General features: G+C 42.6%; 1 protein-coding gene across 1 annotated transcript in view; it reads left to right on the plus strand.

The window, feature by feature from the left end:
* SPOCK1 (SPARC (osteonectin), cwcv and kazal like domains proteoglycan 1) overlaps positions 1 to 25,394 on the plus strand; it is a 294,180-nt gene that overhangs the window by 261,601 nt on the left and 7,185 nt on the right. The window contains exons 7-9 of the mRNA XM_039222852.1: positions 13,364 to 13,480; positions 16,980 to 17,201; positions 22,129 to 22,191. Coding sequence (XP_039078783.1) covers positions 13,364 to 13,480; positions 16,980 to 17,201; positions 22,129 to 22,191 — 402 coding nt within the window. The remainder of the gene's footprint in view (positions 1 to 13,363; positions 13,481 to 16,979; positions 17,202 to 22,128; positions 22,192 to 25,394) is intronic.

Below are 25,394 nucleotides of genomic sequence, written 5' to 3' on the forward strand. Positions count from 1 at the left end.
ATTGTGTCAATATTTATTTTTAAATCCAGTAACTTCATTAGAAAAGATCTTAGTACTGGCCATTCTAGGTTGATTTTTCCCCTGGCTAATGCTGTGCCTTTTCAACATGTAGATTCCTCCCTTTTATTTCAGAAATGGTTTTAACAAATTCTATTTTAAATATGTGCCATGTTCCATTGTTTTCTCCTTTCTTCAAAGGCTTCTATTATGCACATGTAGGGATTCATTTGCCTCTTCTCTCCGTCATTTGCTTTCTAATCTTCTGTGGAGTTTTCTATTGTTTTTTTTTTTTAAGGTTTATTTATTTATTTTTAGAGAGAGAAAGAGAGGGAAGGGCAGAGACAGAGAGAAAAACAGGATCCCAAGCAGACCCTGTGGTGTCAGCATAGAGCTGGATAAGAGGCTGGATCCAATGAACCATGAGATGATGACCTGAGCTAAAAGTCAAGTTAGATGCTTAACTGATTGAGCCACCCAGATGCTCCTTACTCTCTAATTCTTCTTTTTTTTTTTTTTACAAATAGTTTATTGTCAAGTTGGTTTCCATATAACACCCAGTGCTCATCCCCACAAGTGCCTTACTCTCTAATTCTTTATAATTCCTTCTTTCTTTTCTTTTCATGTTGCTCTCTCCTGTCATTTTTGGCATCCTTCTCTCTTACAGACTTTTCCAGTGTCTGCACTCCTTTGTGCTTATTTCAGTGTGCCTTCATTTTTATGATTTTGTTTTTCTTCCCTTCCTTTTGCCAAGTATCTAAATGCTCACATGCCATTTCCTCTAGTGTCTCTTCATCTCTTCTCTGATTTCGTGTATATTGTTTTATTTTCTTTCTTCACAAAGGTGATTGGTTCACTTTAATTCATGGTGTTAGACTTGTTCCACATTTTCACCTTTTTCATTTTTTTTCTGAGTATTCTGTGCTAAGTATTACTGCTCTTTTCTACAGTGTATGTGTATGTATAAACATGGCAGCATCTTTAAAAAAAAAAAACACTATTATTGGAATAAGTTAGACTTGACTGGCCTGCCTATTTCAAAGAGAGTCCAGTAGATGGAAGGAGAGGAACCCATCAGTCTTCATAGTCTTCACAATCCAAAATCTTTTGCTTCCTCAGTCACCCATGAAAGAGGGCTTCCTGCTAAAATGGCCACTCTTTGTATTCTGTCTTTCCTATCTCTATGGAACAGCTCTGCTCCACTTCTCCAGTTCTCTTGTTATAATGGAAGCTGCACTTTGGAGTGAGCCTCTTGCCTACAGGAAGAACAATTTTGCAGGCATTTTCTGAGACTTGCTGTCCTAGGCCATTTTACTTTTTCTACTTTCTTGTTGTTTTTTCTTCCTGTGCAACTTCTGCCTGATCTGTGCCCTATCCGTTTCTCTAAATCCCTTAGTCCTTGCTTGACAGGAGATACTGGTCTGTGACTTCAGGAGGAGCCCTTTGCCTGTCATAAACATGGTTTTTATTTTTTCAATTGGCTCCAGACATTTTACTTCCATCTGGGTGGTTTCTGCTATATCGTTCAAAGCTTGGGATTATATATCTCCCTTGTAGTCTAACTAAAAGTGGAATTTATGATTTTATTCTGCTTATATTATTGATTATAAGATATTTAGGAGGGAAAATGGGAAAATGCCTGCTATTTCATGCTGGGTTATTAGATACTAGGTTTCTAAACAGACAGTTTGGATCAAAGATAGTAGTGTTTCTAGCGATAGAATAATAGCTTCTGTTTCATCTTTATTTCTGGCACAAGGTCCTCTCTGGGACCACAGAGTTCCCATGAGGCTTGGATACCATTTTCTTTTCTTGCTGGGTCACTCTACCCATCTATGCCCCCAGGCTTCCAGAGTGGAAATAAATTTAGAGTGAGTTACATGAGCTAAAGGGTGAAAAGAATAGTGAACCAAACACTGAATGTGGCAGGGTTTGGAATAGCTGAAGACACCCTTTATGGTTTCAGCAGGCACTTCTTCCTTAGGCTCTGCTTCACTATCCTGATCTTCTGTCACTTTGTCCACTAGAAGCATGGAAGTGAGGATGCCAGGCCATGTATGCTCCAGGCATCCTCAGGACCATTCTGTTCTGGCCTTAATCCCAATTGGGAGTTTTTGAGCCCAGCTACAACCTCTATCCTCTTATTTAAGACACCAGCAGCCTCAGAGGCAGTGTTGGACTTTTGTCACAAGAAGGGTGTGGTGCTACCTTCCATCCCGTTAATCCATATACCCATGTCTCCATCCACTCTGGTCCAGGAGAGGGAGTGGTGGTGAGAGGGGAGGAACTACCTAGACATCACATTTCTCCGCCCATATCTACTCCTGGTTCCCCACCTAATCATGAGTGGAAGTGTGTTCATGACCTTCTCTAACCCCCAAGCTAAAAAGGCAATCTCAGGTTCCATACACATCCTAGACCATCAGGATCAGATAGATCTCTGGTCCCAGCTTTGGCATTCATGGTCCTGCATCCATCTTTTATGGCTTCCTGACTCAAAAAATAACAGTATAAGTTGATCTCATGTTTAAAGGTAAAAAGCACACATGTGTATATTGGTGCTTTAGGTGTTGAAAGACACAGAGACTTAATGTTTACTTATTTCTGAGAGAGAGACAGAGAATGACCAGGGGTGGGGGAGGTGGGCAGAGACACAGAATCCAAAGCAGGCTCCAGGCTCTGAGCTGTCTGCACAGAGCCTGATGTGGGGCTCAAACTCACGGACCACAAGAGCATGACCTGAGCCGATGTCAGACGCTTAATCGACTGAACCATCCAAGTGCCCCAAATAGAGATTCATCTTATATGTACCCTAAAAATATGTTTCCTGTCACTAAAACCTCCTGCAGATATAGGCTAAGGTATCAGTCCTGGCATTGCGAGTGCTACCTGATAATAAGACAGTCCTTGAAAAGTATATAAGCATTTATATAATCTCTAATATACTGGAGTATCTTTAGACAGATATATGTAGCATTTTAAATATATATGCATTTATGTACACACATTTATATATGTTTGATTTTTATATGTTTATGAATGAGACTTAGATCTAATCATGCTAAAGTTGGTGTGTTTAATCCAAGCAGTGTTAATCTTAAGTATAAACTAGTTTAAAAAAATGTGAAGTGAACAGTCACTTCATTCAAATTGGCTTCCTCATTATTTTGATGACCTTCCTCAACTGTCTTCCCCTTTTCTGAGTGCTCCCCACACATGACCTCAGCTAGAGTCCTTCCTACTTTTGGAAGCCTTCCCAGACTGTCTTCAGTCACTTGAGCTTGTAGATTAAGAAAATGCAGAGTAACTGTCCGCCTGCGTCTTTGCAGTGGGATGGCCCACACAGGGACTGACTGTCATCACCTAGCCCCTTTCCCAGGTCTCTGCCTGCCCCTGCTACTCACATGAGTCGGGGTTGAGCCTGTATCCCAAACTTGTCCTGAAGCATCTGCCATTGCTGATTTTAGGTGAGAAGAGCAATTGTCATTTCTGGCATTCAGTCTTTATTAGTCAAGGACCATGAAGCCCTTCAGTCAAATTGCTGGTTATGATGCTGGTTTTTTTGTTTGTTTGTTTGTTTGTTTTTTACAGCACCGCTAATCTTTTTCAGATTTCTCATGTAGGGAAATGCCTACCCCCAGTGTCTGGGAAACACAGTTAAAGCCATGGTTGGCATTTGCAACCAAGATTTTGCACATCCACTTTTTTTTTTTTTTTTTTTTACCGTGTAGTGTGGAAAAGGCTGTGGATTTTATCAGAAGCTTTAAAAGCTTATTTCATTTAGCTAACCTCCCTGCTCTAGATTATTCAGTGGGAAAAATAAGTGTTACTCTGCTAATGCACATTTACAAATGTTGTGTAAATTCTAAATGTATTTCTTTTTCCACATGAAGGATTATCATTCGAATCAAGGGAAACATTAAAGTCTCCTCAAATCAGGTTACTAAGAATAGTCGTAATGGGGTTAATAGGGATATTTATCCATCTATGCTTGTAGGCTCTACCATTAATTAGTTTAACTCATTTTCCTTCAAGTTTAATGTCCGTATTTTAAGTTCTTTCAAAGATTGCTTTTAAGGACTTTATTAGCAAGCTCCTGAATACTGTGGCCCTAATTCCTTTGCCAGGCCTGCTGTCTACTGAAAATGGTGCATTGTCCCAGCATAAAAGAACATGCATCTGTACTGATGTTTTAGGCTCTGAAAAGTAAAAGCTGGATTTACGTATAACACAGTTTAATCTGAGCAGATGTAACCTGGCTCAAATCTCTGTTAGTTGATCTCTGATTAGAAATGGAGATTCACAGGGGCACCTGGCTGGTTCAGTGGGTTAAGTGTCTGACTTGGGTTCAGGTCATTGATCTCATGGTTTGTGAGTTTGAGCCCCACATGGGTTCTTTGCTGACAGCTCAGAGCCTGGAGCCTGCTTTGGCTTCTTTGTCTCCCTCTCTCTGCCCCTCCCCGCCTTGCACTCTGTCTTCCTCTGTCTCGAAAATAAGCAAACAAACAAAAAAAAAAAAAGAAAGGGAAATTCACCTTGTTTAAGCTTGAAAAAATCCCCTCAGGAAACTTCAGTTGTGTTTTTGGTCACTAAACTAACTTATAGCTGAGAGTTTATTTTCTGTTACCTCCGAGGGGTGAGCACTACCAGTTCTGGAAATTTCTCAGAGGAGAAAGAAGATGGTGGTAGTGACTGCCTGTTGGTTTCTGAAAGCTTCATCTTCACAGCAAATCCTCACCACAGCCCAGTGTGGTTGATACTCTTAGTGTCCCCATTTTGCGTATTAAAAAAAAAAAAAATAAGAGGCTTCGAGAAGAACATGGACTTAGGTGGAGAACAACAGCTCATGCACTGGGAGCTCGTATTCAAACCCAAGCCTAGGCCCACAAGCCCAGGCTCTCAGCCACAGCACCGGCCACCTGTTCGTGTGCCTGGGAGGGAGTGCTGTTCTGCTGTGCACTCAGCTGCTTGATCCTTATCTTGTGGAAGAGGCTCTGGTCCTGTGGGGAGGACTGGGTGGAAGTGTAGGTGCACACACCTGGGGTTATGGTATGAGAGCAGATCAAGTGAACTTCCAACACAGAGAGGTGGATTTGTTGTTTTTTATTTTAATGTTTATTTATTATTGAGAAAGAGAGAGAGAGAGAGAATGAATGAGCAGGGGAGGGGCAGAGAGAGAAGGAGACACAGAATCCGAAGCTGGCTCCAGGCTCTGAGCTGTCAGCACAGAGCCCAACACAGAGCTCGAACTCACAAACCTTCAGATCGTGACCTGAGCTGAAGTCAGATGCTTAGTGGCCTGAGCCATCCAGGCATCCCAAGAGATATGGATTTCAATCTCTATTTAGCCACTTACCATCTGTAGTAGAGTGGACATGTTGCCTAACTTCTGGAAAAAACAGAGGAGAATCGTATCTAACTGTCTAGCTTCAGCTGGTCACTTGAGTACATTCCCACCCAGTCCTCCCATAATGCTCTGAGCTCCTTCTGTTCCTCTGCACATGAGGAAACTGAAGACTGGAGAAGTCACCTGTCCAGTCTCAGCCAGGATGGCACAGTGGGCCTGAAACTCAGCTCCATCCTTCCACAGAACCTAGTTATTATGCTCTCTTGCTGCCCCAGTTAACCAGGATGTGGTTACTGCTTCTGAAACCCTGCTAAGTGGAATCAACACTCACCTCTTTGAGTTCCAGTTTACTAGGGTCCACTTTCCTAGGGCATTGCAGCCTCGGTCAATCTCCCCCTCTCTCCAGCTCCCCTAAAGTACAGCACCCCTCTGCAGCATTCTCACACACTTCCCCAACCCTGGGGCACTTGGCATGTGCTCTGTGTGCAGCAGCACCGGGGCCTGGTCCCTACTGGGAAGAGGAGCCTCCAGGTACCTGAGGATGGCGTGGAGCCTAGGTGTTCCTGAGCAGCTAAGGAAGCTATCCTTGTGTTTGTTCCTGTCTGGACTCTGCTCATCCTCTAATCTCCGCCCTGAAGAAGGCTCAGCTGGACTTTTTTGAAGGAGTTGCTAATTGCACACACTGAGTGCATTGATCCAGTGTTGCTCTGATTAAGTAATTAAGCACAACAGCACCTAGGAGGGCTGAAGAAGATTGCTTTCACAGGTCTCCATTTCTGAGAGGCCTCCCGGCCTGCTCCAGAGAGAGCTACGGTCTGGCCCAACTCTTTAATTACCTTCAGAGGCACTAAAGTTTAAATTAAATTCTAACTGTTTTCATATTAACTTCTTCCGGAACCCTGAGCTAAGCTCTGGTAAGGCTAGAGGGGCAGAACGCAGTGGCTTCATGTGACAGGTGGAGTGTTTTTCTTCTTCGGCTCTTTAGCTGACGGATTTCATGAGTTACAAGAGTTTACCAGTAATGGGTGCCCTCGCAGAGGTTTACAGATTGCCTACAATGCTTGCGTGTCAGATTTGCCATTTTCAAACATCCACCATTAGGTGTTCAAATGTGGCTTCAGTTAGGATTTTCACACGCACGCACACACACACACACACACACACACACTCACTCTTCACTCCTGCTCACTCTATTAGATATAACACTCCAGCTCTGAATGCAGAATGTCTGCCCCACCTCCACTTTTTATATCCTTCCAAATATGTTTTTCTTAATCTCTCTGATTATCTCCTTTCCTTCTGTCTGGTTTTTTGTATAATCCTCTGAGAGGCCTTTCTAGAGTGTCCTCCAATGCGCACAGCCATTAGTAAGCTGAGACCAGCTTGAAACACCTGTTAACCCCTTTGGGAACCCTTTTGAAAGGAGCTGGGATTGCCTGGCTTCTGTCTCCCCACTTCCAAAACCATTACCGATTTGAAACTTCCTCACCAGCTCTTCTCTAGCCCTTGGCTTTGTCTGAAGGAGACAAGGACGGCAGTGTGATGGTGGCCCAGGGCCAGGCAGGAACCATCTACTGATACTTAAGCAACCTTTTCTCTCCTTCAGTAGGTGTTTTCTGGGCTCACTGCCCCACAAGCAAATACTCATAGATGAGATCACCCCTCCCTTCCTCCCTCAAAACCTCCCTAGTGCTGCACTGACCCTGTAATGGCTTCTCTCCCCAGTAGTATTGGCACCAGTGCCCCTTCTGCCCCTGTCAGTTGGGTCACTCGTGATGTACTCCTGCTTTACGTGCACACCGTCTGGCTCAAAGCCCCTTAAAGCTCCAGGCCTTGAGTGCAGTTGGGGGTAGGGAGAGGGTGCCCAGGTGGGAAAAGTGATAGCATTTTCTTCCCTGGGCTATATACTTTCCACGGCGGCTGCATGTGCCTTATTTACACTTGCTTATTGCATTTTGTTCATATTTTCCAAACAGAAAGGACGAGTCCACTGGGATACCACCAAATTACCCAGGCCCTCCTCTGCCTGAGCGCCAGGCTTTCCTGGGGGACAAAGCTGTCTTTTTATACACATTGGAGTAATGTGCAGTGGCACTCCACTTTTCTCTAATGAAGCCCCAGCGGCTGCACATGTGATCCCTGCTCCTGGGAGCAGAACAGGAAGGCAGCAGGCTGTGCGCCCCTTCCATAGGACCGCTCTTCTCGCACCAAAGCTAATGAAGGCAGAGCCTGATTTCATCCCTCTAATACTCTGCCAGGTGCCTCACCTGCATCATTGGCAGAACCTCCTGTACATGTGAAGGCCTGATGTTTTGATTTTTTCCAAGCCAAAAAATGGACTGAGTCTATTAATTGCCTCAGTTAGTACCACCTCCCCCCAAGCCCAGTTAATGCAAGGAGCCATCCAGCACCCAGGGAAGCCCAGCAAGAAGACAGTCTGCATCTAGATCCTTTCTCTTTCACTTGATAGCTGTGTGACTTAGGGAGCTTTCTATCCAGTGTATTTGTGCTTTCCTATTTGTTTTTTAAATACATATATTTTGAAAAACTCCTATGTATCCCTCCTTGGTAAGGGCTGAGAATATAGGCACAGAGAAGTCAGCCCAAACCCTCTGTTACGGAGTTTTTCTCTTTGGGAGAAGGCAAACATATATTGCAAGTCGAACCTTATTAATTTGTACCAACCCACCTACAAAATAAGTAAAGGAGAGTTATTTTTTTTTATATCCCAAGCATCTCCTCAGGCTTCAACAAAAACGTAAGGATAAAATTATAACACATTATACAGCCAGTTGGGATACGGGAAGAGGAATCTAAATTGGTTAAGTCCCTGCTATACGCTAGTAGCTGTGAGCTATGTTTTACTGATATTATCTTATTCCATGCAATAATGCTATGAGCTGAGCTTTATTATACCATTTTGCAGATGGATACATTGAAGATTGTAAAAGGCAACAAGAGGGTTATTATGCTCAGTTCATTAGTGTGTTATGGAGAGCACTTTTCATGCCAGTAACTGGCTGCTTAAGATGCTAGGCCCCATGAGGTGAGCTACACCCGAGTGCTGCTCCCATCTAGAGGGGAATACGGACAGTGAATAAGAGGTTACAGGTGTGCTTCCCAGAAGTACAGTGCTGAAAGCACACAAAAGGGAACCCTCCTAGTGTGAGGGTTAGGGAAGTCCTTTAAGAGAAAACACATTAAAAGCAGAGATCTAATGGAGAAATTTGCATTGGCAAGACACTGAGGAGGGTGCTCCAGGTGGGGCTGCTTCTGCAAAGGACAGAGAGAGCAGAGCATGGAGCCTCGAGGAGGGAGACCAGAGGCAGCACAGGGCACCACGATTGAAGCACGGGTCACATTATGGATATGGACTCGCTACAGAGTGATTAGGAGGCTCTGAAGGAGCTAACTAAGCGGGGAAAGTGACTTGATGACTTTAGAAGGAGCGCTTTGACTGCTGGATGGAGAAGGGAGAGTGGGGAAAGACAGAAAACCAATTAGGATCCTGATCCAGACTTCTTGGCCAGGGGTGGGGTGGGGTGGGAAGTAATGATGGTGATGAGGACTGGAACAAAGGCAGTGGAGCCAGCAAGAAGCAAGAAATTTTTTAGGTATCCCAGGACACTTCCCTAGTGTGTGTCCTGAGGATGTGAGTGCCTGGTAGTGCCATTCTCTGACCACAGGAGGCAGGAATAAGGCTGCACTCCAGCCACGCTAGAGCAGAGTGAGGGCCTGTCAAAAACACGGGGAGTAACTTATAGAAACAAGGCAGGTATGGACAACTCAGAGGAATAGGATGTTGGCAGGAACATTTGAGAGAATGATGGTAGTTCAGAGTGAGCTGAAGCCCCAGTGAAGGGCAGGAGGGAAAAGAAGGGAAGGGAGAGGAAACAAAGAAGAGTGGCTGGCGTCATTCGCTCAGGAAGGTAACCCATGGGCAAAGGGGATCAGGTCTTAGCATGCCTGAGTGAACTGAGTCCTCTCCCAAAATAACACCGTCTTTTCCTCTGAGGACTCTGATGCTCTTGGCCTCGGTACCAGACTTTCCTGACCAGGAGGAGAGGAGAGCTCAGATCCCCCCTCTGGAGAAAGCACAAGGAGCGGTTCACCTCAGGGCACCATGGGATAATGGCAGGTGGATATGGTTTTATAAAGGTTTTCTCTCCCCCCAAATTAATTTTCCCCAGAAAGGAAATGAGTGTGTGGGAGGTGCCCTTGGAGTCTCTACTTCTGAAAGCATCAATCCTCAGTTCACACCTTTATCAGGGGCTAAGACAGGCCCCTTCAAAGTCCAGCATTCCCTACTCCCCCATTGCCGGCATGTCTATTTTCGGCTAGAATCCCCAGTTTGAACAAATAGCTCTCTGCAGGCTGTCATCTTTATTTTTTCCTCTGGGATGTATCTAGCTCCAGGACAACTGTGCCTGACTTTGTCCCCATTCGGACCATTCAATGGAAGACAGAGCAAGTGAATAGGGCCCAGTAATTGAGTGCCTCCTATCTCCATTCCGGCCTTCTGATCTCTCTGTACCCAAGCCATTGGCATCTTGCTTGTGCACTTCCCCCTGAGTGACAGATTCGCTCTTTTAAGATTCCAGTGCCTGAGACCATGGAATACTACATGGCAATGAGAAACAATGAAATCTGGCCATGTGTAGCAACATGGATGGACCTTGAGGGTGTTATGCTGAGCGAAATAAGTCAGGCAGAGAAGGACAAATATCATATGTTTGCACGTATAGGAGGATTAGGAGGAACTTGACGGAGGAACAAGGGGGAGAAGAAGGGCGGAAATGGTGGGGGAAAGGGAGAGAGGCAAACCATGAGAGACTCTTGAATGCTGACAAAAACTGAGGACTGATGGATTTGGGGGGGAGGGGGTGATGGGCATGGAGGAGGGCACTTTGGGGACGAGCACTGAGTGTTATGTGGAAACTAATTTGACAATAAACTATTTGTAAAAATAAAAAAAAAAAAAAAATAAAATGGGGAACAGAAAAAAAAAAGTTCCAGTTCCAGTGCCTGATTCTGTCCGCCATCCAGAGCCTGTGTACTTTGGAAAGCCTGTGGGAAATTCAACAGCCTTCTAAAGATATAGATTACCTGCACATCTGTCAGGGTTTAGTTAAACATGACTGACTAATTTATCCTACAGTGTGAGATGGGGATTCATTTCCTTTGTAAGTTGACTTGGCAATTTTCTCTGCTCAGAGGACATTTAGAATAGATGGTGTGCATGGCAATTGAGAAGAAATAGATGCTATTAATTTTCCATTTTCAAATGTGAGATTGACTCTAGAGCCCACATCTCACTCCCATCAGGAAAACAGACCACAGCCTCTCCCGTTATGAGCTGCTAGGCATTTGAAAAGTCAGAAAAGTGAGCGTTCTATCCCACTGTTCCAAGTTGGGACCAGTCCATGTCCATTCTTCCTCAGCCCATCTTTAAAGACCAAAGGGAAGGAGCAGAGGTACAACATATCATGATGAACCTCCAAAAAGTTGGAAATCCCAAAGGGATAGCTAACTTCATCCAATGTTATCTGGCACAGAATTGTGCTATGATGGAAACACTCTCTATATGTATTATCCTCTACCGTGTCCCCAGCCATGTGTGACTGTTGACCAATTGGAATGGAGTGGGTGCAACCAAAGAGCTATCTTTTAACTTTTATTTAAAAACTTTTTAAATGTGTATTTAGTTTTGAGAGGGAGAAACAAAGAGACAGAGAGAGAGAGCAAGCGTGAGCGAGCGAGCATGAGTGGGGGAGGGGCAAAGAGAGGGAGGTACAGAATCTGAAGCAGGCTCCAGGCTCTGAGCTGTCAGTACAGAGTCCAACTCAGGGCTTGAATTCACAAATCGCAGGCTCCTGACCTTAGCCAAAGTCAGATGCCTAACCAACTGAGCCACCCTGGGCACCCTATCTTTTATTTATATACATTATTGTTAATATAAATAGCCACATCTGGCTAATGATAACTGTATCCAGTGCAAGTACCCATCTCTCCCAATTTCTTATGTGGCCAAAGCCAGTTTTGTTGAGGTACAGTTGTTGTACTGGCTTTCTGCATGCTGTGATATTTGCTCTAAGCTTAACCTATAAACCTTCAATTTAAAAATAGTGGCAGTGGTAATTAAAATCATAGCACATGCTCAACAATTGGTATGTACCAAGTACTTTGCTAAACACTTTACATACTTGGTCTAGTTTATGCTCACTTGATATCCTGGGTTTACAGATGAGGAAGCTGAGGTGCTGAGAGGTTGTGACTTGTCTGAGTCATCCAGTTAGTAAGTGGTGAAGTTGGGACTCATTCCAGGCACTTGTGAGCCCAGAGCTGTTAAACTTTGCTGACTGTAAAGACAATTCTCGGTGCCATTTCCTGGACAGTATTTTAAGATACAGTCACGTCCTGGTTGTTGAAAGCAAGGCTGAGTATCTTGAGGTCCTTACTTATGTTGAGTATAAACAGTGCATACACTCCATGCTTTGTAGAGTGTAGCCCTAGATCCTGGCTAGAATGAGGAGCACAGCTACGAGAGCATTAAGACTCTACAGACCCACCTGAGTCTACTCATTGCCTCCTCAAATAGAGAGTCAGGGAGGCCTTTCCCACCTGAGGTCTGTGAAGTGTGGCTCTATTCCCCATCAAACCACATATTCCAGGCTATGGAAAAATGGGCTTTCCTGAAAGCAGACATGAGGAGAGGATCTGTAGGATACTCTTCTATTCCTCTGGAGGCAGATGGAGGCAATGACCTGACTTGAGTGAGAACTTGCATGGACTGAAGGCTGGCCTTGAGTTTGGGCAAGACTGTCTACTCATTCATCACTGCCCCAATGCCTTCTGGTAGCGAGCCTGGGGTGTTGGCTGTGGTCCCTCTTCACTGGTAGGGTCCAGCTTTAACCTGTGTCCCATCAGCTCCACGAGATACTCAAACCTTGGCTCCGTACCATAATGGTGTTTAGCTTGGCCTCTGTGCTGCCTGTCCCTGTAGTGTTAGAATTTGGGAAAAGTGACATTTGTGGGGTTCGTGTTTTAGTGCCTTCTTACTGGGAGTTTGGCCCCTCGGGTCTTGAATTTCTGGTGCTCCAGATGCCAAAGGCCTGGTTTTTATGCCTCTTGGAAGTGGGCCACTGCCTGGACCCTTTGTAGGGTGTCTCTATACACAGAATTAGGTTAAAACCTGGGAGGAAGGGTAAATCAACTCCGTTTTCCACACCATTGTTCTCTCTTCATGGATTTCTTCCCTCAAGCCTTACTTCAGCACCCCATGAGACCTTCACTGAAGCTGTACCCTGCTATCCACCCATCCATCCATCCAGGTTTTCCTCTTGTTCTCAGAAGGAGTATTCCTTGGCCCCAGTTCATATGCTGTACTCTAAAAGATGATCCAGATAGTTAGAGATGGGCTGCAAAGAGAAAGGACACTTACATGGAGAATCCATCCATCTGTCTTTGGGGGAAAGTCTGTTCAGTCTGCCAAAAAGTCAGCAAAATAGGCCACATGCACAAATTCCCAACCTTGGGCTGAACCAACATTGATACTGTGTGGTACTGGGATATTTTGCTGTTCTAGGCAGCCTCTCACTAAGGACATTGGCTATTCCCAAGTGTTAATCTCTTGGCATGAATTTAGTAGAAAATGTGGTGTGTGGCAAACTGCAGTTACAAGTTTTATGGGGTCAGCAAGAAGGATCTGTTATGGTCTTTGGAGGCTGGTGAACACCTATGAGACCATTAGCATTTGCTTTAACAGCTCTGAAGCTGTCCAGATTCACTTCTGAACCATGGTGGTTAGCGGGGGAGTTTAGGCTCTCCAGCACATTCCTTACCGGTGATCATTGTATCTTTGGGCTATTTTCCAAGTGGGGGTAAGGAGTTGTATCATGGTTGGAGAGGGAGGTCTGTTTTGAGCATGGCTTTGTGGATGGCATTGCATTTTGAGGGCAGAGGGCTAACAAGAGGAGAAAGTCCATCGATGCACTGTTGATTCCTTTTGCTTTTCTGCAGCCTGCACAGACAAGGAGTTGAGGAACCTTGCTTCCCGGCTGAAAGACTGGTTTGGAGCCCTTCATGAGGATGCCAACCGGGTCATCAAGCCCACCAGCTCTGACGCAGCCCAAGGCAGTAAGATCACTTTACTCTCACTAATTTATTTCATTTTAAATACCACATTTCCTTAGTTCCAATGCACTGTTGATTTAACAGTATTTTAGGGTACTCAAAGAAACACTGCATTAAATGTACAAACCAACTTAAAGTATTTTTTGATTCCAAAGCATTTCCCCCTCCTCTATCTAACAGCTTATATTTTTTAAAGTCTGGCCACAAAATTATAATATTTTAAGTATAGAGATTTTGGAAAATATATTAAGTATATGTAAAAATACAAAAAGTAGTTAGAAATCTACTATTGTAACAACTGTAAACATGTTGTGGCATAGACTTCCAATTGTTTTCCTTGCCATATACAAGAATTTCTATGTGCCTGTGTTGTTTTATGACCTCTTATGACCTTTTATCACTTAGCAGCATGCTATGACCTCCTATGTTGTTGAGTACTATTACACTTTCTAATAGCTACATAGATTCCCAAGCTAAAGATGTAATTTATGTAATTAGACCTCTATTTTGGAATGCTGAAGTCATTCCTCATGTTCAGCTATTATAAACAACACATATGTATCACACATCTTTGACAATTTATCTTTGTGAACATTAGACTTCATTTTTTTTCCATAAAACTCCCAGACCAGTGTTCACCTCATCACTGAATTAGCAGAGCCTGTATTCAGAGCCTTTTCATAAGCTATAGACAAAACTCAGAGTGGGTCAGCATCTTTGTACCTTGATGGTGTCTCTTGCTGCCTTGAACTCAAAGGGCATTAGGGATGGAATTCTTCACACTGTGGCCCATTGGCTCAGAATGTCTTCCTCAATAACACAGTTATTCAAATATGTGGAGTTTTGCAACTGTTGGGACCCAAAGCTTAATCAGCATCTGGTCTTTGGCCAATATAAGAATGATCACATTAAACTTTGGTTATTCTTTGTTGTTCATAGCTGTAGATACTGGTAGAGAATATTGACACAGAGGACAGTTGTTTCACTCGTTTGGATCTTTTATTTTAAGGGAAAGATAAATTCTGAGAAGTAAACACCAAGTGTCCAAAGAGTGGTTTCAGGTGGTTGGGTCTGTGGGAAAGAGGAAGGAAGAATGTTTCTTTCTGTTCCTGCCGGAGGCTTCCTTGAGAGTTAGTGGACAATTAAGGCACAGATGGTCTAAAAGAACTTTTCCCTGGGATCCTCCAGGAGCAGCCGGGCCCCTGGGCTTTCTGAACAACCTTTCAGTGAAGAGAAGACTGATGTGTGGAGAACTGCTCCTTGCAGCTTCCAGTCCCAGGAGACTTCTACAGACAGCTAGGGAGCTAGCAAAAGACCTGCCCTTGGCCAGAAGCAAATTGAGTCCCCGAAGAGCCTTTAAGGCTTCATGTCCTGAAGCGATTGCAGTGAAGGGAATCTAAAGTAACCACGAGGCTGTAAGAGAGAGAGAGATGCATTGTTCAGGACTTTGGAAGAGGAAACCATGGGACCTTACAAGTCCCATATGCTTGGGGCCAACCAGAAGGGCTGCTCTCTTCCCCACTTCACTCCTAAATACCAGGTGCAGGTATCTTTCCTTTAGAACCTTCCCACTGGGTGAGGAGTGGGCTTGACCTTTAGATTACTGCCCAACCGGCTTTGCGCTTCTCTTTGGTGGTCATTCAGCAGTGAGCTCCTCTTTCCCTAGTAGTAAAATGTTAATATCCTATAAAACTGATGCATGTTACATAAAATACTCTATCTAAAAATGTGGAGCCATTTCGTGTCAGAGTAAATTATCTTGCTTTGCTCATTAGCCCTTAAGGACATCCTCATCATAGAGATCGTTCAATCATGACCTTCAAAGAAGAGGCCACATGATGTCCCCTAGTGTTTCTTAAAAAGGGAGATATTTTCTAAGACATGTTCTAAGATACCAATAGGAATAAATTCAAAAATTGAATTTTATGTCTAAAGAGGTAAACTCTGCAGTAGCTAGATAACTTCTCTCAATAAATACTTTTACTGAGCACTTACTATGTGCCCACACTGGTGGAGACTACTGAAGGGTAGCAGTCTTTGCCCTCAAGGAGCTTAGCATCTAATGGACATGCACTGACAGTGAGGGGAAGCAGAGGGTTCTGTGAGAGCTCAGAGAAGAGGTGCTGTACTTACTTCCCCACTTCCTGGACAGTGAAGATCTCTTTGTAAAGAATAAGGCTTTCACGAAGGTGGGCACATTTTGCTATGTCTCCTATTCTGCAAGCAGGGGTTGGTAATGCACACAGAAACCTGATGAGCAGGGAGTGAGTGGTCATCCCCATCAGGACCTCAGTCATGGTCACTGTATCACTCCCTTGTCCTGCCCGTCCTGAAGCGTGGCACCCAAGACAACTAGACGTCCTCAGGGTAGGAGGATCACGTGAAACAGAGGAAGCCCTGAGAGAAGGACAGAGAATGTAGACTCAAGGCTGGCCACCTGTATTTGAAGCCCAACTCCACAATTCTATGACCTTGAGCAAGTAGCTTAAGCCTTGAGCTTTTTTTCTTCCATCTGTAGAGAGGATATGTCATTTTATAGGACTATTAGAAGGATTCAGTGAGATGATTAAAAATAAGGTGCTTAGAGGAATTCCTTAAATAACACACAAGTGAGCGGTTTTTTTTTTTTTTCATAATTTTTCCTGGGAACCTAAAACCACTTCTAGAAATCCAACTCATGGAACAACATTAAATTGCATAGTGCTTTTGATTTTGACAGAAAGACCAATTTTAGATTTGGGGCATGCCTTCTCTGGGGGTTGTCTACAGTAGACTCAATATCCTGAGTGTTAAGCAAAGTGTTATTATTCTAGGGCGTACAGTTTCCATTGTGGAAACAAATAATTCTTTAAGAAAACTCCCCCCCCCATCCTCCAGGGAAATAAGAAAGAAATTATTGTCTGACTCAATTTGGATTCCATATCATGTATCTCTTGAGGGGACTGCAGAAAAGAAGAATAGGGAACAGAAGCAGCTACCTGGCTTGTTTTCCCATTAATGTTCAAACGGCTCGGATTTAACAGTCCTTTGGGACATAATCAGTGCTTCTGGATTGTGCTATAGAGTTTCATTTCACTGCCATCATATTTTTTTTTTTGCAATAGTTTCTTTTGTTTTGGTTTTTCACATATCTCCCCCCTAAATATAAAAGTATACTTTGCAGAATTATAACTTTTTCCTTTTCCTCACCATATTTGTGCTCTTCCTTTTGGGCATACCCTGTTTTAAGCAAGTCTAGTCAGTGAAAACTTTTTATTTCTATCACATATAAATTAGTATTGGGGACTGGCTCCCTTTGCAACACATGCTTACTTCTCTTTAAGAGCATTTTAAATTATTTAAAGCCCTCAAACAACACTATATTCTTGTAGTGTGCCTTTGAGACTGGCCCGTGGAAGGAAATAGTCTCGGGGAAGATGTAGGTGACATGGGCTCTGTGCCTCTTCTTGGGGTGGGTAAGTCTAGGCTGGGTGGCCACTGAAATGTGCCCTTGTCTCTGCAGGATTTGACACCAGCATCCTGCCCATCTGCAAGGACTCTTTGGGCTGGATGTTTAACAAGTTGGATATGAATTATGACCTTCTGCTTGACCACTCAGAGATCAATGCCATCTACTTGGATAAGTATGAGCCCTGTATCAAACCTCTCTTCAACTCCTGTGACTCCTTCAAGGATGGCAAGCTTTCCAACAATGAGTGGTGCTACTGTTTCCAGAAGCCTGGAGGTAAGGGGAAGAGAGGCAGGGATCTGAACTCAGGGAAGCCACACTGGGCAAGGAAGGCCTGCATATCACATACTGGGGAGGGGCCCTGGGCGGAGGTCAGCAAGCAGAAGAACACAGCTAGAGAGTAAAGCATTCTTCTGATTTTTAAAAAAAAAATTTATGTTTTTGAGAGAGAGAGAGAGAGAGACAGAGCATGAGTGGAGGAGGGGCAGAGAGAGAGGGAGACACAGAATCCAAAGCAGGCTTATGACATAGCACAGAGCCTGACGTGGGGCTCAAACACACCAACTGTGAGATCACAACCTGAGCTGAAGCCGGACGCTTGACCAACTGAGCCACCCAGGCGTTGTGGCATTCCTCTGATTTAACGGCAGACCCAAAGGCTCTTTTCTTCTCATTTATTTTCAGTTTTTTCATTGGCAGATTAGAAAATTCAAGAGCATAATGGTAGAGTCCATTACTTCAGTCACCCTCTGGGAACATCTCTTAACCATATTGTGCCTCAGGTTTTTCATCTGTCAAATGGGTGTTGAAACCTTTGCTGTAAAATTCCCAAGGTCACTGTGAGATCCTTAATGTGAGAAATACTGTATAAGTGTGAGAGTATCGTAATTCCCAGTGTCACATGAATTCTCCATGTTCCCCTTATGGAAAACCACTTGTCCTTTTCTCTCGGATAAATATAGATTTATATGAATCTTGTAGACAAGGAGATTTTGGTTATAAACTCCCACTAACTCAAGAAAGGCAATATTTGAGAATATGTGGAAAGAATACAGGAGTATCTCATTTGTTGGAAAGTCAGACAAGAGAGTCCATCTATAGATTCTCAAGAATCTAGGGGCAGGAGCCCTGAGTCTGTTGGAGGCCACATGGTCTGGCTTTACTTCTTCTGCCTTAGCCTCCTGGGGTTGTACCCAAGTGCGGTGAATCACAGCTCATGGGATTAGCAGAGACTGGCTTGTATTTGAATTCTAGTCCCAAGAAATTATGGCTCAGCATAAATCAGGTATCATGGATAACCTACTACAAGCATGGCTATGAGAACCTACACCCAGGAAAGGAAGATGGCTACGAATATTATAGTATTTAAATTATACGTGTGTGTGTGTGTGTGCCTGCATGGATTCAGAGTCAGTGCACACACACAGCAAAAAATGTGCATTACCAAAGGGCATGCAGCATAATGTTCACTTATATGTTTATAGGATTACAAAATACATTCCTAAAAGCAGGATTACTGGTCATAGGGATTGTGCATTTTTTAATTTAAGCATTATTCCAATTTGCCTTCCAAAAAGGTTGTACCAATTTTTACTGTTACCATGAATACCTGGTTCCCCATGGTGTTGCCAAACTTGGGGTCACTGCCAAATTAAGGAACAAGATGTTACATGTCCTCATGGGTCACATTTCATTTCCCTTACTGTAACTTAGACTGAACACCTTTGTGTTTAAGAAATTCCTATTTTTTGTACATTTTTGGTGTGTTTTTAGGAATTTTTCCTAAATTAAGGACCTTAGTACTGGTTAAGTGAGATGTATTGCAAATATATTTTTGCCAACTTTGTCTTGGTGCATTTTTGTTCGGAAGAAATTTTTAAATTTAAGAATGCAAAATTTCTCCGTCTTTTACGGTTTTTTAGAAGCTGTATGTCTTATATTAAGGCTAGAATGGTAATATGTACCTTTAGGTACCTTAGGTAAAGGTACCAAATACCTTTAGTATTTCCTGGTACATGATTCTCTTGTGTTTGTGTTTTCTTCAGGATGGTTTGGTTGATTGTTTATTGAACTCTTGTATCACTATTGATGTTTTTGGTGTATCATCAGATAGGGTCATAGCCCTGCCCCCTACTCCTGAAGATGGTTGTTCAGTTACTTTTCTGTCATTTGTTGACTAACCTTTCTTCCTCCTCTAATTTGAATGCTTCCTGTATATTCCTATAACCAATAGAGTTCTATATTTTTAATGTTTTTTATTTATTGTGGGGGAGGGGCAGAGAGAGGAGAATTTCAAGAGGGTTCCACAATGTCAGTGCAGAACCCATTGCAGGGCTTGAACTCACAAACTGAGAGATCTTGACCTGAACCAAAGTCAAGAGTTCGATGTTTAACTGACTGAGCCCCCCAGGTGCCCCTGGAGTTACATTTTTAAGTTTTCTTCTCATAGATACTATACTTCCCTTCTATTTATTGTGCTTCTAAAGGAAATTTATTTTCTTTCATCATAGTTCCTTTCTGGTGGTTGTTTCAGCATTAATTTTGCTCACCGCCACCTTACTAAATTATGATTTTGTTTATAATAGTTTTTCTGGTTGGTTTCCTTTGATTTTTCAGGTGTGCAATCATAGCCTCTGCAAATGGTGATAATTTTTTTCTTTTCTACTTTTAGACCTCTTCTCTCTCTTCTAATCACATCAGCTAGTACTTCCAAATTTGTGTTAAATAATAGCCATGTTCTTATTTTAATAGAAATACTGGAGTAATTTTAATGTTAGCTTTGGGATTGAGTCCATATCAAATCATGTAACTTCAGCCAGGGTTTGGGCTTAGCCTAAGCAAGCAAAGCCTCAGTGTTAGTGCTTCCCTTGAAGGTATAATGCCAGGACCCCAAGTGTGAGGTTACTGCCTTTATCAAGGGACAGAGCTGGTCACCAGGCTATGTGAAGGTCCCTGGATAAGCTTCCCCTTCAGCAACTGCTGAAGGAGGTCAGAACCCCATTGATGGCACATTATGGTATCCAGGAAAAGTTGAGCAAAGTACAACAGAAGTCAATTTGTCATAGTTCTTTTTTTTGTTTGTGCATTTCTCTCACTATTTATTTTTTGTGAGAGGAGGTGGGAAAGAGAATTTCAAGCAGGCTCCATGCCCAGGACTGAGCCCTATATGGGGCTTTATGTCATGACTCTGAGGTCATGACCTGAGCCACACCTGAGATCCCTCTCTCTCCTTTTCTTAAGTTAGGTTCCTACTGCCTCCCTCCTTGGCCCAGAATGAGTCCTGGGAGTTCTATTTGACCCCCACATTTCTTATTTCCTGTTGATTAATGCACATACTCAATGCTAAAGTTTTTTTCCAAAGCACCCTTTTAGCTATAGACCACAGGTATTACATATGTGAGGATTTTTTTTTTTTTTACTATGATTAATGAGTAGATGTTCTACAATTAAGCTCTGGTCCAAGAAAATTTTGAGAGAGTGCTTTAAAATTTTCCATGTTCTAGGATATATCTTAATTTTGCTCAGTCTGTAATACTTTCTCCTGAGATAGGTCATGCGTTCTTGAGCTCTGGAATTAAACATTTGGTTCCATTTGACTAATCTTTGCTCAGGGGTGTGAGCAGTATGCACATTGCCCACCAGTTTTATCGCTTCAGATACAGCCTTCATTTGTTTAAGTGTTTACTGTGTCACTTACAGCCTTGGTATCTGCATTGAACCGACTGTCCTTTTTGTGTGGCGATTTTTTTTTCCAAGTAGACCCCATGCCCAGCATGGAGCCCAGGGAGGGGCTTGAACAGACCTGAGCTGAGATCAGTAGTCAGACCCTTAACCAACTGAGCCACCAAGGTGCCCCAATTGTCTTTGTCATTAGAATTCATCTGGAGTTTGGTTTTCTTGCAGTCGTTTTTAGTAGGTCTCAGTCTGATTCATGTTTCCTTACTGAAAGAGAAGTAAAATTTTTACAATTACCATAGAACCATCTAAGGAACTCCCTGACACAGTGTTCATATGAATGTGGGCAACTTTTTCTGTCTTCGGGAAGAGTCTTCTAAATGCCACAGTTTTTGCACAAAGATGAGCTTTCCTATGGCAAAATAGTAATAATATCGGTACCTACTTTATAAGATTGTTGTAAGGATTAGGACCAAATTTTAGAACATTGTCTGTTACATTCTAAGCGTTTAGTAAGTGTCCTTTATTTGTCGTAGTGAATGCTTTAAACATGGAATTTGTTTCCCTTTTTCTTTGTTGTTTTCAGTTTATATCTTTATCCTGCACTCTGAAAGCACCTTAAACCCATGAGTGAACAAAGTGTATTAGTTTTTCTTAAGGAACAAGCAACAAGACTGGGTGGCGTTGTGCAGCCCACAGGGTAAAGGATGGAAGAAGGTGGTCAGGTACTTACACTACTTCTGTCCAAGCAAGTTCGGGGCCTGTAATAAGTGTTCTGAGAATCAGAATACTTCTATCCTTGGCTCAAGGTCCATGAGCAGATAGGAGAGCCTTCCTAGAGCCACAGCATCCGCAAAGCCAAGTCATGGTGACTCAAGAACTGGTGAGGCCATCTTTCTTTAAGCTTGGAATGGAATAGGTTCTTGTGAGACAGAGGAGAACTGCATACTTTCTTATGCCCTACTTGGCCATGTAGCTCCCACTCTGAGTTTTGTATTCATTCGTGGCAACAGGTATCTTATAATCGAGGACAGAGCTGAGAGTCAAGATTTCACTTTTCTATAATCACTGCCACTGTACATCTCTTATAAAGCTTCATAGTTCGTTTAATTTTATAATTGTTTCTTGAGGCCTCTGTTTTCCTTTCCTGGGGCAGTGAGCCAGAAAGTCTGAGGTAGCCATTCTAATCTTTCTCTCCTGCAGCAAGACCTGGGTTAGATTAAGTATTGGTTAGTTGCTTCGGTCTGTGGGTTAGGCACGGGGCATGTGCGTGAGTTGGTGGTGGGAAGAAAAATTACGATGCAATGCAAGTAGCCCCCAAATACTATTTATGTACCTCATGGTGTAAGATTTTTTTTTTATTAGAAACACTAATGGCCTGAATTTGTTTTGCTGTTTAATAACAGCATATGGAATAATTCCAGTCCCAGGTGTGTCATTGTGTACATTTCACTTCATGAGTGAAGCCAATCATTAGAGATTATGTCCCGCACCATCTGGAAACTGACTTTCATAAATTATATTTTAGGTCTCCCTTGCCAGAATGAAATGAACAGGATTCAGAAGCTGAGCAAGGGGAAAAGCCTGTTGGGTAAGTACAATTTCTTGTCACTCGTTTAAACAACTAATTAAACCATCCATGTCTTGTGTAATATTGAGCCACAGCAATGGTTATTCAATTAGGTAACATTGTTTCCCGAAAGAAATGCCTGCTTCATCCCCAGACAGCTGGCCGGATGTAATCTGAGGATACGTGAGCTGTTTGGGAAATGCTGCCTAGTCCATTAGCCCAGGACTAGTGGGCAGGCCGGCAAGGGCAGGGACCCAGCACCATCTTTATTGTTAACTTCTCCCTAAAACTTGGCTTTCTCTTCTCTCAAGAATGTCTCTTGAATGGAATATTTTCCTAGTTAAAATTGTAGGGTCTCTAAATTACAGAAATTCCCTCCTGGTCACATTGTCCATTCAGGGAAGAAGACGAACTGTACCCTCTTCTGTATTTATCAGATAAGGTTCAAAGACCTAAATGTATTTTTTGGATTTGTGTGCATAATAATCCTTGGAGGAAAGCATAAATCTGTTTCCACAGGGCCTATTTCTCCTCTTTGCCTGAATGGTAACTATGTTTTTCCCCGTTGTACCAATCTGTGGCCTGAGGTAAAGGTAACAAATGCTGGCTCACTGAAGTGTTCCCTTTCAGCTGCGTGTCCTCTTTATCCAGCACCGCCTATTGCAGAGACTGGTAAACCTCATTTGTTTGCCAAAAAACGGAGTCTGAGTTGCTTTACCTGCTTTTTAAAATGAGAGCTGACAGCTGTAGTGCAATAATTCAGAATTTTTCTTGTTAAGCATTAAGAAGCAAGTGCATCCCTTAAGCAGCTTGCCATTTCAAACATGTACCTGTGTGCTTGAAGAAAATGGCCAAGTCTTTTTGCAGATCATCTAAGTAGTCTGTGAACTCAGCTAGTTTCTCCTCCACTGATTTGTGGGTTGCCTCAGACTTCCCACTTCTGATAATGCCCCGTTCAACTCAGGAAGAAGGACCTAGGTTCTAAAAACACAAAGGTAGCTTTCTAAGCTGAAGGCAAACTGGCTGGTGCCCTCCTTTCATAGGTCTGGCCAGTGCAAGGGCTTGTGCTCTCTAATTTGATTTCTCCATGTAGGAGGTTATTCAGGCTTTGAGTGATATGCCCAAGGTCCATAGGTAGTAAAAGAATTAGTACAAATCTATTTTTTAAGTTTTATTTTCATTGGCTATGGGTATCTTCTTACCACTTCGTTATTTAATAATGAATGAGACATTTGTAAGGCATGTAGTCTGAGATAAAATGTCTCCTCTCCCATTTGCCCTAGCTCACACAAATGAAATGCCTACCTTTGTCCTACCTTGAATGCCACCTAGTTTTAAAGCTTGGTTTATCACCTCTCCCCACATGGAGAGCTTACTCTGGCTGACTCCTAAAAATACCATTGACCTTCTTATACATCGTTTCTTGCATGTGGAAATCTCCTAGTGTGTTTTCAGGGGCATTCAAATAAAAAAAAAAAATAAGCAACAACACCTTATCAGTTACAATTAGTGCATACTTAGAAAAAAATGGTCATTCTTTTACATTATAGATTTAGAGCAACACCTGCTTCTTACCAGCTTTGGGGTCTAATAAGTGCTATTATCTTCCAACTTCAGTGCCAGGAGGATCAGTATTTCCCCAGCGTTCTGGTAGTTCTTCTCCTTGGCAGACCTTATTGAGAATCTGTTCACAAATCTCTCTGCCTTTTGGTCATTGGAAGCATCTTTTTGTTTTTCTCATTCCTTTTTGCTTCCTGCAAACTAGGGGTGCTGAGATCGTAAGTCAGAGTGTGGCACCTGCAGAACTACGTATCATTTTAGGCATGGTTTTCTTAATGTTTATTTGTGAGAAAGAGAGGGAGACACAGAATCCAAAGCAGGCTCCGAGCTGTCAGCACAGAGCCGGATGCAGAGCTCTGACCCATAAGCCGTGAGATCAAGACCTGAGCCCAAGTCGGACCCTTAACTGAGTGAGCCACCCAGGCAGCCCAGGAATGGTTTACCATTCTATCTCTGAGAGCCTGGTCATCTTAGAATAGCCTGGTGAGCTGGGTGTCTAAGATCTAGCTAGATTTAGCTAGATCTAGGAGTAAATTTTTTCTACCATGGACACACTCAGAAGTATCCTAAAGAAGATGAGCGTGCAATCTAGAAACATACACCAGAAGAAAAGCCAAAACTGAGAAGCAGAGCATTCAAGTGTGAGGACAACTAAAATTTCAGATTGTCAGGAACAGTGAGAATAAAAGGTGGTAAAAATAAGATCAAGGATGTCTATAATCACAATAAATGTAAAAATTGTTATATTTAGAGAGTTACCAGTAAAACCATTCCACCAACAGTTGAAATTAAAAGATAGTGAAGACTCCTCTTATAAAAATGTGACAAAAGCAATGACTTTGTTTTGAATTCTAAAAACAAAGAAGGAATATCATTTTGCTGAAACGTTCCTTTTTCTTTTACCATACTATAGTATGCCCATAACTTTAAAACAAAACAGAATTTCAAGAAGGAAATGTCATATCTACAATTGTAATCAGACAATGAATGACAAAATTAATGAGCTTTCCTATATTTGTATTCCTGGACATAAGCATGGAATATTAAATTGACTTGCTACAACACAATAAAAGTAGAAGTCAAAAGTGAGACTACCCAAACCCCATACATACATCATGGAGGGTGGGGTATAATAATCAAAAGTAAAATAAAAACTACTTTTGGGACTGAATGAAAATGAGGTTTGTGTATCAAAATCAGACAGAAGCAACTAAAAAGCATAGAGGAATAGTCATAGCTTCAAATGCATTTATGAAAAAACAAACACTTGAACATTTAGTTCAAGTCAAGAAAATGACCAACACTAAAGTAGAAAGTAATGAAATAGACAAATAGTTGGCAATATGATAGCCATACAAATACCGTTGTGAACTTGGACTGTAACTTCACATACAAGTCCTGTAAATTTGTAGTTTTCAAACTTCAGCATGTACTGGAATCACTTGGAAGGTTTATTAAAACACAGTTTCTGATTCAGTAGATCTGGGATGGGGCCCAAGTACATGCTTTTCTAAGATGTTTCCAGGACACGCTGCAGATGCTAGTCCTGGGACCACGCTTTGGCAACCACTGCTATAAGCCACCTTACAGAATCATGAAAACCTAGTTGAAATGGATAAGGAAGAGAAACAGAAGACCCACCTGTATGAAAAACCATGAAATTA

Source organism: Hyaena hyaena, unplaced genomic scaffold (assembly GCF_003009895.1).
Source record: "Hyaena hyaena isolate Hyena2069 unplaced genomic scaffold, ASM300989v1 scaffold_1208, whole genome shotgun sequence".
NCBI lineage: Eukaryota > Metazoa > Chordata > Mammalia > Carnivora > Hyaenidae > Hyaena > Hyaena hyaena.